Below are 13,238 nucleotides of genomic sequence, written 5' to 3' on the forward strand. Positions count from 1 at the left end.
AGCTCCACTCGATTATCGTTTAGTGATGCCTTGAATCCGTCAGGTCAGAGGTCAGGCCGCGCGCCTTCCATCCTTCTGCTGTTGAGAATGAGCAGTTTGTAACTAAAAGCAACAGACCGACTCATGTGCAGGTTTCTCTAAAACATTCAATCAAAGCTCGAAAGCACAGCAGCTTTTCTGGTTCCTCATCAGGGAGCACGCTTATTGTTTTCTTATCGGTTAGCCTAGCTAGCCAGGTTAGCCACTTTAGCTGGAGAACTGGAGAAGAAGAAGCTACTTTGATAGCTCAACCGCTAGCTAGCTAACCGAAAACGGATATTTCTTACTTTGAGGAGCACGAAAGAGTCTCGCAGACATGCAGGACCTCCTGGCCACCGTGGATCACCTGAAGTTTGACCTGGAGCTGGCCATGCAGCAGCAGCTCGGGGCTCAGCCTCTGCCTTTCCCCGGCATGGACAGTAAGTGCTCGGATGCTAGCTGGTAGTTAGCCGCTGTAGGTGAACTATAGTCTATATACAACTGTTGACCTTAGCTTTATGTCTAATGTATTTATTAAGGTTGTTATAATACTGTGTGTGTTTCTGCAGAATCCGGGTCTGCTGTGTGTGAGTTCTTCATGAGAGCAGCTTGTGTGAAAGGTAAAAACACAACATGACAACAATCACACACTGTACTCCCATCAAAGTGTGGGTATTGACAACAGATGGGTTAAAAAACATGGTGGTCAAATCTGAAGCATTAGTTATTCTGACTTTTATCTTCTAGAACTAGTAAGCCTTCAAAAATACTGGATCCTACATTTCCCATAATGCCGCCATTGTAAATGCATGATGTTTATACTCTGTTAAGAGTCCAAAACCACCCTGTAATGGTTTCTATTTACTTTCAAAATAACCTAAAATACTGCTACACCACACACTACTACTGCACTTGTTTAAAATGTTATACCATAAATAGGTATCCTGGAAATTATTATCTACCAGTTGTGTCTGTAGAGGCCTTGTGTTAGATCTGAATACACAGGGTTTTTCACCAAAACAAGGGATTCATGACAAATGTCACAGTTATGTTGACAGTGGAAACTTAATCTGTACAAATGTTTTTTGATGTACCGATTATGTTTTGCATCCACTTCCCATAATGCAGCCATTGTAATCCTTACATTTAATAAGAACCTTTCAAAAAAAATATCCAAGCAAGGATAAATACTCAGATAATGTATGTATTCAGATATGAGCGGAAATCCACAGTTCACAAATACAATAAATACATTCTACAGTACACTACATGCTTTAGATTCTTCCAGTTTAATTGTATAGTGTTAATATCATATTGTTTTGTCTGTTATTATTTTGAAAATGGAAATGAATACACTCTAAGTCAGGGGTCTCAAACTCAAGGACCGGGGGCCAAATCCAGCCCGCCACTTTATTTTATGTGGTGCACGAGCTTGCAAAGATTATAATATGTTTATTATAATGTTACGTGCCAATTTACAGGAGCACGTTGCCCATAAACTACATGTCCCACAATGCATCTCATTTTGTGAGATGGCACTGAAGAGACTTTTTTATTTGCAATTATTTGCCCTAGACTTCTGCTTTCAGACTTAGTTAATTATGAAGTTATTACCCTATCCGATAATAATCCAATGCAGAGGAAATATTGTAAAATACATTATTTTATATATATATATTTATATAGTATTGAAGTTACTCCGGCCCTTTGAGTGCAACCATAATTATAACGTGGCTTGCGATGAAATTGAGTTTGACACCCCTGCTCTAAGTGATTGATAAAAAATTAAATTACCCGCCGAAAATGTCTTTACCTTTTTTTTAACCAATCTAATGGGAGCAATGGTCTGCTTCACAATAATATCCTCTATGTGATTCATTCATTAGCAAACATCAAGACTGGATGCCCTGTAGTTTTTATTCAGAAAAGTTGTGCCGTCCTTTGTGTCCTATTTTTGACTTGTTTACCCTCCCAGGTGGGATGTGTCCGTTCCGTCACATCAGCGGAGAGAAGACGGTGGTGTGTAAGCACTGGCTCAGAGGACTGTGTAAGAAAGGAGACCAGTGCGAGTTCCTCCACGAATACGACATGACCAAGATGCCCGAATGCTACTTCTACTCCAAATTTGGTCAGTTGACTTGATGTCATATAAAATACATTAGATTATAACTGTTGAACAGCTCCTAATTGATCAAATCACTGCGTGTATTTGTCCCTGTTTTATAATTCTTGTGACGACCCTTTCAGGTGAGTGTAGCAACAAAGAGTGTCCCTTCCTGCACATCGACCCAGAGTCCAAGATCAAAGACTGTCCCTGGTACGACCGAGGCTTCTGCAAACACGGTACGACCTGCTCACAAAACATCTCTGCAGTACTGATAGTTTTACCCCCAAATATACAGTTTGTATGGAAGCCCATTCAAGCCAGAAAAAGAAAAACGTTCTCAAAATCATGACTTGAAATGAAAAGATTGTTACCAAACTTTTTTTTAGGTTTTAATTTGACAATATATAGACAATAATTTTACTGTGAAACGTTAACATTATTTAAAGAGTTTTTTAGATACTACTTCATTATTTTGACCCTATACCATTATTTCAACGGACTACTTCATTATTTTGATAAGTTTAACAGTATTTTAAGAAAAAAAGTCATTTTTTTGTTGAGATACTAGGTAATTTCTTCCAAAAAAAAATACAATGTTGAAACACTAAGTATTTAGTCATTATATAGATACTTATAGAGAGGCGAGGTCCCTCCCTTTCCTCCATGGGAAAAATTATGTATTGAAGTCAATGGAGAGAGAAAGATTATCTTTCGATCCCGTTTGAATTGTGCCACGAATTACACATATGATGATTGTCAATTTAAAAGATAATTTTACAAGTCAAACAAATAAAAATGTGTCGTAAAAATGTAAAGTAACACTTTTTTTGTGTGAAACCGCTCAATGAACTACATCTCTCGTCTCGCACCACACACCAAGACGCCGTCACGTTGGCACATTTCACTTCTTTCTCTCAGAATGAGGCGGAAAGTATTAAAAGAGGTGAAAATCACTCCAAGTCTGGGCATGTTGAGAACTGTACACACACAAGGGGAGTTAGTCGGTTCCGTGAGAGCCAGCATGCGGGACCAGGACTCTGGGATTTGTAGTCTTTCTAGTTGCGTATTTTTCATAGTCTTATATTTTAACAGTTTTACAACAAACTGTGACTTTTTTGACATTGACATAATTTTTAAGATTGACAAACATCCTATGTGTAATTCATGGCACAATTCAAACATGATCGAAAGATAATCTTTCTCTCTCCATTGACTTCAATACATTATTTTTCCGTAATAAGGTCCCATGGGTCGGAAGTAGGTGGGCGGGACTTCGCCTCTCTATTTTTAAACTATAGAATTATTTTGAAAAAGTTTCTAAATGTTTTTAGAACTTTTTTATTATTTTAAAATACTAATTCACTTTTTAGAGATACTAAGTCAATATCCCCAGATACTTTTCTAATAAAAAATGAATTAACGGTTGTCGTTTATGTTCTTTCTCCCGGTCTCAGGTCCTGACTGCAGACACAGACACACAAGAAGAGTGATCTGTATGAATTACCTGGTGGGCTTTTGTCCGGAGGGGAAATCCTGTAAATTCATGCAGTACGTAACCTTTCTATATTTGTTTCATACAGATTAAAAAAAGTGAAAAAACACTTATCACCTGTTGTAGCATTTGGTTTTGTAATGTAGATCTAACAGTGAGATGTTTTCCTACAGCCCTCGTTTTGAGTTGCCTATGGGAGCCAATGAACAGCCTCCTCTGTCACAGCAAATGCAAAACCAGGCAAAGGTAAGTTACTACCATAAATACCCCAAAACCCCCTGCTGAAGCCCTCACATCTTTATACTGCTCCGTTATTTACCTGCTGAGCAAAGAACGTACACACATCATTTACTCAAGTGGAAGTACAGATACTCGTGTTTAAAAATACTCTGGTAAAAGTAGAAGTACTGACTAAACTTCTTTACTCAAGTAAAAGTAAAGAGGGCTTTGAAATGTACTTCAGTAAAAAGTACCCATAACTAGCAGCTGTTGTAAAGAGTACCTGACCTCCCTTTATATTAATAGAACAATAATGTCATTGTTAGCTAATGAATGTTTCCATGCTGAACAACGGCAACATGACAACGTTTTCATTGGTCCCTCTTCTTTAGAGAAGACCAGGAAATGATGGATACACGGATCGTGTTCAAATCAATAGGCACGCAATGACTCTAAATAATAATGACAATGCCACCAAACACATATTCAGACTAAAGGAACCAGCCTGTTTGGAAAATGTGAGAAGTAGAAAGTACAGGTATTTGAGTTCAACATGTAAAAAGTCAAAGTAAAAAGTTGTGTACTGATACCAGAGAAATGTACTTAAGTACAGTTACGAAGTATTTGTACTCCACTACTTCCCACCTCTGCTGAAGAGTAAAAACCATGTCTCTCTCCGTGTTTCCTGCTGCAGCCGGTTCCCAGCATCGGCCGCTCGTCGCTCTCTCTCATCCAGCTGACCAACTCCAGTCCCAGCATGCGCCCACAGAACCACATGCCGATGGGTCCTCCTCCTCATCATCAGAACCACATGGGGGGCAACAGAGGGCCCCGGCCCCTGGACCAGGTCACCTGCTACAAGGTGAGTCATGTGCTTTTAATGATTTACAATGCTTTACATAATCTTACCCCAACATATTTAAGTGACTGTCTCTCTTTTTTTATCAACCAAACGAGGACGCTTAGATCCTCCAATGTTTCACTTTTAAAAGTACCTAGAAAACTGGAGAGGCTGCTTTCGGTTTTGATAACGCCCCAAACTGGAACAGCCTCCCATTTGATCTTAGAACAGCAACCTCAATTTCAAAGTAAATTTCAAGACCTATCTTTTTTAATTTGGCTTATCATTTTTAGTAGTATCACTGTTCATGTTTTATTGTTTTTACATATTTTAATTATGTTCCTCATTTGTTATTGTGATTTGTTGTCATACTGCGTCGAGCATGAAAGGTGCTATATAAATAAAGTGTATTATTATTATGTAAATTTCGCCGTAAAATAGAGTTAAGTATAATATGGTAAAGCTGTAGTTTGGGGAAATATATTCTATGCTTTCTTATTTATATTCATTTTATGTATTTAATTCTTTTTAAAATATATTTAAAAGATAATATGAATGATGCAGAAATTATGAAATCCTCCAATATCGAGAATCATTTAAAAATGGCATCATATTTATAGATACAATAATAATAATAATAATAACAATAATAATAATAATAATAACTTGGATTTATATAGCGCCTTTCATGAGACCCAAGGTTGCTTTACAAAGAAGAACAGGAGTAGAAACAAACATAACAAAAACAAAAGGCAGACAGACACACAGACAGGCAGACAGACAGACAGGCAGACAGACAGGCAGACAGACAGGCAGACAGACAGGCAGACAGACAGGCAGGCAGACAGACAGACAGACAGACAGGCAGACAGGCAGGCAGGCAGACAGACAGACAGACAGACAGACAGGCAGGCAGACAGACAGACAGACAGACAGACAGGCAGACAGGCAGGCAGACAGGCAGGCAGGCAGACAGACAGGCAGGCAGGCAGACAGACAGAGACTCAGGCAGACAGACAGGCAGGCAGGCAGGCAGGCAGACAGACAGACAGACAGACCGGCAGACAGACAGACAGACAGACAGACAGACAGACAGACAGACCGGCAGACAGACCGGCAGACAGACAGACAGACAGACAGACAGACAGACAGACAGACAGACAGACAGACAGGCAGGCAGACAGACAGGCAGACAGACAGGCAGGCAGACAGACAGACAGGCAGGCAGGCAGACAGACAGAGACTCAGGCAGACAGACAGGCAGGCAGGCAGGCAGGCAGACAGGCAGGCAGACAGACAGACAGACCGGCAGACAGACAGACAGACAGACAGACAGACAGACAGACAGACAGACAGACAGACCGGCAGACAGACAGACAGACAGACAGACAGACAGTCAGACAGACAGACAGACAGACAGGCAGACAGACAGTCAGACAGACAGACAGACAGACAGACAGACAGACAGACAGACAGACAGACAGACAGACAGACAGAACGAACAACAAATAGATTAGGAGCCAAAGGCCTTAGCAAACCGATGGGACTTGAGAGCCCTTTTTGAAGGCGTCAAGCGTGGGGATGTTGAGGATCTCCGCAGAGGGTGGGGGCTGCCACACTGAAGGGTCTGTCCCCGAAGGTTCGCGGGTTGGTGCGGGGAGTGGTAAGCAGGCCGGAGTCTGAAGACCGCAGGTTCCGGGGTGGGGCATGTGGGCGGAGGAGGTCCGATAAGTACTGGGGAGCATGGAGGGACTTGTAGGTGAGGAGGAGGACGACTTTGTAGGCTTTACCGGCAGCCAGTGGAGGTGGATGAGATGGGAGTGATGTGCTGCCACGGCTTTGTATGTGTGAGTACCCTAGCAGCACAGTTTTGAACATACTGGAGCTTGTCTGTTCAAAACTGTGCTGCTAAGGTACTCACACAATAGTCCCAATTAGTTATTTTGTACAGATTGTGCAGTCCAAATTGTAACCGTAATGATAATACATTCAGTAAGCCAGTGTTTAACTGCAAACTCTGTTAACACTTCACTCACTGTTAGTACAGAAAGTAAATTACATAAAACAGGTTATTGATCTTGTTTTATGAGGTTATGAGCTAATATCTGCTTCTGATTAAGAGCCATTCATGTTTTGTTTTCTTGTCCACTCTGTCTATAGTGCGGTGAGAAGGGCCACTATGCCAACAAATGCACTAAAGGACACCTCGCCTTCCTGAGTGGACAGTAACCTCCGGACCCCCCCCCCCCCACACAATGTGAGCAGTAGAAGAGAAAACCCCCCCCCCGGACCCGTCTGCTCCTCAGGCTGAACTTAAAGACTTTGCTGCTGTAGTGTGTCCCTTCACGATGAATTGTATGGACATTGGCAGATAAACATGGCTACTGTTTCTATTCTTTGTGGATACAAGAAAGAGAAGAGGTCACAATCTGTGGCTGTGGCTTTGAATGTTTCAGTCTTCAGAGTTTTCTACGTTTGTACTGTACAATATTTAAATAGATGTGACACCCAGGATCCATCAGCGCTCCACAGTCTCCCCTGGGTCATGTGACTGCATCAGTGACGCCATAACTGTCTTTCTATTCTGATTCTTATAGTACATTTGTCCGATAGTGTAAATGCAATAAAAAAAAAAAAGTGATAAATGCCAATAGAATGTAAATTCATTATGTTTATACTCTGTTAGAGTCCAAAACCATCCGGTAATGGCTTCGATTTTCTCAGAACAACCTACAGTAAATGACCTGTTCACCGCAAATGACACACTTAAAGGGCCCATGTCATGCTTTTCTGGTTATTACCCGTCTCCTTGTGTGTTGTGTGGCTTTTTATGCATGTAAAGGTCTGCAGAGTCACTATTTCAAGTATACTACGTCATCGAGTGGCGCCGAATGCTGGGCATATAACTGTGGAAAGCCAATTGTGCCATAATACGTGCAATTGGCTTTCCATATATTTCGGGCTGTGTCTCGCAGACCGCCACTGGGCTCACAGGAGCTCCAACAAGCCGTTTAGGACAGAGAGTGAATACACATACTATACAGAGATGCTGTATGAGAAACCAATGTGAGTTGGAAAAATCGCACAATGTAAATCTATTCTAGTAGCCCTCAACAATGGAATTATGATCAGTAGAAATGGCCATGACATGGGACCTTTAAAAGTTTCATACCATACATGGGTATCCTGGAAATGAGTATCTGCCAGTTGTGTGTGTGTGTAGAGGCCTAGTGTTACTTCTTAATACACAACATTCAATGACAGTGGAAACAGATTCATCTGTACAAATGTTTTTTGTAACCGATGTACCGATTATATTTGCATACACCTACTGATAGTTGAGAGTTCTCACTGTTTACTCAGCTGAAATGTAGATAATGCAGGGTATATGCAGAAATCCTGAGGTCAAATTTAATACCTTTTAAGACCCTTTCCATACATTTTAAGACCTCATCGCAACTTTGAGTTCTAACCGGTTACATGGGCGACACACTTTACCTCACATTGACTATATTGATTGTAAGATAGCAAAACTAAACAGAGTGCAGACAGACTACTGAAGCCTCCTCTCCACATGAACTTCAACCTCTCTGTGAAGGTCAGGTTTAATGCAGTATGCTGCTTTGTTGCTTCTGTACTCTGTGCTCTTTCATTCCAGTAAAACTCCTCAGAAACCATTAGAAACCAGTATTTGACCAATAAACAAAACAATTGACAAAACTTTGAACTATGAAATATATTAAACTTTGGTGAGCTTCAGCGGGGTAATGCCATATAGGAGCTCCCTCACAAATACCCAGGGGTTAAATTGGGCTGGGGCTGTCCGGGGCTAAGCCCTGGCACATAGGACGATGCTCTGACGTCATCACCCTCACACATTTGTCATATGTTTACAAAAAACGATATATGTTAAGACTTTTCTCGTTCTTAATATAGACTATATTAGGGTCGATATGTGTTGACTTTACTTTAAAATAGCAGATCTCTGTGACCGGATATAGTTTGGCGGCGGTCTCGTTCAGGATCCGAAAATACAATTTAAATATTATTGCACTTATTCCACTTATTCCTAGTGTGAATAAGTGGAAGTGGTTACGGTGCCGCGTCCCAATGCTGGCACGCGTGCCAGGGGTTGCCGACCCCTGATCTAAACACTCAAGAGCCCTTTACCTCACTGAGCTGTAGTTATATCAGCCTCTCAGTCCACACTATTGTAGAAACATCTTCTTCTTATATCCGTTAGAGCAGCTAGCACCAGATTCTAATAACAACAGCGCCGGTACCGGTGCACCCTCCCTCTCTCCCTCATTCGCTCCCAAGCTCACTCACACTTTGGCTGTGAGCTGCGGGCGCCAGATAAGCCAACATCCCCCATTTTCATCACTTACAGCGCCCATCGTACAGGGCAAATGAAAAGGGTAACCGGGGCATAGCCGTGGGAACATGTTTCAAATGGGGGGTGCTGTGGGGATGACACCAGGGCCGGTTTTGACCAATTTGCTGCCCTAGGCAAGATTTTAGCTAGCAATGAAAAACCTCTACAAAAGACCAATACACTACAAAACAGAGAAACGTATTGACATGGTGGACAGCTTATATAAAAAGGCTTCAAATGTATTCAGTATTGCATGAACATGTTTTAATTGGGGGGTGGACTTCACATCCTCTTGGGGGGTCCGTGGGTATGCTCCCCCGGGAATAATTTTTTCCACATTTTAAAGTAAAATGCTTCAATCTGGTGCACTTTGAGCACACAATTACTAGAGACTGATCTAGGGGATACAACTCTAAAACACCCATATGAAAAAGATCGGTTTGCATTTTAATAATCAAATAAGTATGTGAACATAACCGATAACCTACCATAGCCAATAACAAATAAATGCAGGCTAACTTGTTTTATTTCTGTGGTTCATTTATATCTTATTTTACCAGTTAACATTTATTTATTTATGCATATTTTTAAATCTCTCCAGTTTTAAACAATATGTCTGGTTTACTGTACAGTAGCCTATACATTGGAATGATTTCAAAATTCAAACCTGTTTTTATTTATCCTAATAATTATAAAGAAGTCCCTTGGAAATATGTGTTTACATAAATTGTGATCAAAACGTTTGAGACCCACTGAGACAACTTAGACTAAAGTGAACTATCTAAACACTCAAGAGTCCTTTACCTCACTGTGCCTCTCAGTCTGAGAGGAGAGCTCTCCCTCCACATTATTGTAGAAACAGCTTCTTATATCCCCCCCCCCCCCACAGAGCAGAGCAAGGCAACGAAACTTAAAATAAGAAGCAGCATTTTACGGCGCGCTATGCATGGGGCCGCCTTGAGGGGGTTTCCCGACATGTCGTTTCAGTAAATTAAAGGGTGTTTCATGTTGTCGTTGCTGTGGGACTTCTTAATACCTTGGAAAATACTGTTTAATACTTTTTAATAGCCTTAATTTTCACTAAATTGATTTATCAACTTTTAATACTTTTTAAGACCCCGCGGACACCCTGATAATGGAAACTCAACTCAAAAACAACCACACATGATATCCAACAGTACATTTTAGTATAGATTTATTGGTCACAACAGTCACATATTCAACATGGAGAGCCGGGGAACAGAAGCTCCTGGAGGTCTGATGGGAGGAGCTTAATGGTACTTTCTCATGCGGTCATGTTCTGGAAGAAAAGAGGTTTAAGTGTTAAAAGGTGTTTTTGTGGATGATTGGAAAGTGACATTATCTGTCCTAAAAAACAAGGAAAGCCTTCTTACTGATGTGATCGAAACTCCACACGTAGCTGAGCACCACGTAGCTAGCCAGCACCATGGAAAGACCACCGATGCCTCCCTTCTTCACGTTGATGTACTTGTTGAGGTATCTTTCATAGCCTGGGAGTGAAACGCAAACAGCATGAGGACAGAACTACATTCACATTTCATCCTCAAACTATAAAGCTCTTCATGACCTGAATACAACATGCATCGATTTGAACGTAAATAGACACTGGTGAAAGAGGAAAAGCTAGAGGCAAGAAGCTTTCACAAAGCTGCTGAGAGAGAGAGAGATTTCAGAGATTACAAGGTCTAATTAAGGCTGTTTTTGAATGACTTATTATTCAAACTGAGTTGGACGAAATGTTGAGTATTCAAATAAGGGGTGAAAATGCACATTATATATATTAAGGATTGTCTTAGGAACAAATTGGGAACTACTTTCAGCCTCAGGATGTTTTGTGAATGACATGCAAGACACTGACACGACAACCTTGCAGAACTGTTGCTAGGTCACAGCATAGAACAATTTGGGGGAAATGTGCATGTTGATAAGAAAGAAAGTAGTGCTGCTCAATCAATCGTATTTTAATCGCAATTACGATTTTGGCTTGCAACGATTATGAAAACATCATAATTGAAATAAAACTTTTTTTTTTCTTTCTTTTTTTTTTTTATTATTGGTTTTTCAGTAGAATTATACTTAAAGTTCAGGGTAATCAACTGTTAAAAACATACTACACATTTTTTTTTTTTTTAATAAATGGATGTTTTCAAACTAAATGGATAATAATCCATTTCGTTTTTGGTAATCGTGATTTCAATTATTGACCCAAATAATCGAGATTATGATTTTTGCCATAATCGAGCAGCCCTAAAAGAAAGGCATAATTTCTGCTCGCTGAATTTTAAACCTTAAAACAGGTATGATATTTAAGATCAAATTTGTTTAGTAGGACTTTTGATTTCTTGTCAAATGAACTGCTGAAACCGCTTACATTTAAAAAAAGAAAACGTGCTACTATCTTTGATCAGGTTTGGTTTTCCCACTGCATCTTGATAATTTGATAAAGGAGGTTTCTGTATCTAAATCTTTTCTGTTACACTCGCTTCATTCTGCTACTGTTTTGATTTTAAACTAAATGGTTACTGCTGCTTCTCTATCAAATCTCTTCTCATCTAAATGGGATCTGCACCCTTTTTTTGTAATTGACCTTTTGTGACAGCTACTCCTTTCAAGACAGAAAGTCAGAGCAGATTTCCTCACCCTTGCGGACGGAAGAGATCATCCCGTTGGGGGTGAAGTCGCGACCTCCGACCCACGTCCCAATCTCTCCCAGCTTCACCTCCATCAGACGCTTCTCAACAACGGGAACTGGTGACAAGTGGAGAGAGCAAAGACCGGGAGTTATTTAAGTCTTCTTACAGAGGTCATATACAAATATATCAACTTCAAGAAATAAATAAATGGAAGTAAAAACACTGATTCCAACATAACACTCACTGGAGGTGTTCTTCAATACAAATACAAATCGATTAACTTCTTCGCTTTCCTTCTATCTTAACTAGAAGGTTAAGCACTATATGCTTATTGTTTTTATGTATTGTATGCAACTCCATTCACCAAGTGTATTTTCCACTGATGTACTAATGCATTGCTGCAGCACTGTATTCTACTTTCTGTAAAATTCAGAAAATAAAAATAAAGTTAAAATATAACCTAATTTACCCCTGGGGATCAATAAAGTTTTTCTCTCTTTGAAAAAAAACCCGCAATCAAATAAAAGATTAATGCAGCTAAAAAGGTCAATCTGCAACGGATGACATGAATGCTAACGTTACTATGAATTAAGTATTATGCCAGACCGTTCAAGTCCCACTGGAAAGCAAATTCGTACTTCATGTGTTTAGTTATTAAGGAACAGTTTGTGTTTCAGGGTTAAAATAAACCGAATACAATATCAAAGTTATTGGTAACAGGCACTGAGTTTGAAGGCTACAGTGCAAGCTAGCAGAAAGAAACGGTTACATAACGTACATATGCAAAGACAACTTAATTATGACAGCTTTGCACAAAGTCACGGTCATGTTTAAAGCTTAGCATGATAGTTAATTGTCAAAAAGAGACTCCTAAATGTATTTTAAAAGCAGAAAACGAGCAATGACAAGCAAAGTCCTTGACGTGACTTAAAGGATTCAGCGGCCTACAGTCGGACAAAACCCTTAAAATGTATCCATTAACGGTCAGACAGACCTTACAACACACACAGTTTGATCAAATATAAACATTTACGAAGGCAAAATCACATTATGGAGATATTTAACATATTTTAAAGCAGAGGACACGATGTTTTACCTGCTCTATCCGCCATCTTCACTGGTGCGAAGGGTTTGCAGGCAGCGGGGGATTGTGGGTAAAAAAAAGTGAGAAAGTGCATTATGGGAGAATTTGTAGTTCTTTATTCAAACCGCTGGAGGGCAGCAGAAGAGATGAAACCATGATGAAACCAGAAGTCAAAATCCAAAGCCTACATTTGTTAAAATAAATACAAATATTACAAATAAAAAATATACGTTTGTTAATATAGATTAATGAAAGGATTAAAGAGCAATATATCAGGAAATAAAAATAGAGTATCATGGCATGAGTTTACATTGTCAGTTCTGGCGAAGGTGCTCGAACGCCTAGTGAGTGAACAAGTAAAGGAGTTTTTATGTAAAAATGATATCCTGTCTAAACATCAGTCAGGCTTCAGAAAGCAACATAGCACCATCACTGCGAGTATGAAAGT

The 13,238-nt window shown here is 40.0% G+C and overlaps 2 protein-coding genes across 2 annotated transcripts; one reads left to right on the top strand and one right to left on the bottom strand.

The window, feature by feature from the left end:
- The first annotated feature begins 4 nt into the window (after window positions 1-4).
- cpsf4 (cleavage and polyadenylation specific factor 4) lies at window positions 5-7,352 on the top strand. The gene is made up of 8 exons (XM_079644475.1): window positions 5-458; window positions 588-638; window positions 1,994-2,146; window positions 2,266-2,361; window positions 3,580-3,673; window positions 3,791-3,863; window positions 4,531-4,698; window positions 6,838-7,352. The coding sequence occupies exons 1-8, from the start codon at window positions 356-358 to the stop codon at window positions 6,904-6,906; spliced, it is 807 nt and encodes a 268-aa protein (XP_079500601.1). The 5' UTR covers window positions 5-355; the 3' UTR covers window positions 6,907-7,352.
- Window positions 7,353-10,230: 2,878 nt separating this feature from the next.
- On the bottom strand, window positions 10,231-12,920 carry atp5mf (ATP synthase membrane subunit f). Its single transcript, XM_079644488.1, has 4 exons — window positions 12,803-12,920; window positions 11,714-11,821; window positions 10,447-10,563; window positions 10,231-10,352 (listed from the first exon to the last, which is right to left on the bottom strand). Exons 1-4 carry the CDS (start codon window positions 12,882-12,884, stop codon window positions 10,324-10,326), a joined length of 336 nt encoding a protein of 111 aa, XP_079500614.1. The 5' UTR covers window positions 12,885-12,920; the 3' UTR covers window positions 10,231-10,323.
- Between the last annotated feature and the right edge of the window lie 318 nt (window positions 12,921-13,238).

The sequence above is a fragment of the Notothenia rossii genome (genome assembly GCF_949606895.1).
Source record: "Notothenia rossii genome assembly, chromosome: 8".
NCBI lineage: Eukaryota > Metazoa > Chordata > Actinopteri > Perciformes > Nototheniidae > Notothenia > Notothenia rossii.

Coding starts and splice junctions, on each gene's coding strand:
- cpsf4 (XM_079644475.1), top strand. CDS start 356: ATGCAGGACCTCCTGGCCACCGTGGATCACCTGAAGTTTGACCTGGAG. Junction 639..1,993: donor GAGAGCAGCTTGTGTGAAAG/GTAAAAACACAA, acceptor TTACCCTCCCAG/GTGGGATGTGTCCGTTCCGT. Junction 2,362..3,579: donor CCGAGGCTTCTGCAAACACG/GTACGACCTGCT, acceptor TCCCGGTCTCAG/GTCCTGACTGCAGACACAGA.
- atp5mf (XM_079644488.1), bottom strand. CDS start 12,884: ATGCACTTTCTCACTTTTTTTTACCCACAATCCCCCGCTGCCTGCAAA. Junction 11,822..12,802: donor GAAGATGGCGGATAGAGCAG/GTAAAACATCGT, acceptor ACTTGTCACCAG/TTCCCGTTGTTGAGAAGCGT. Junction 10,564..11,713: donor GATCTCTTCCGTCCGCAAGG/GTGAGGAAATCT, acceptor TTTCACTCCCAG/GCTATGAAAGATACCTCAAC.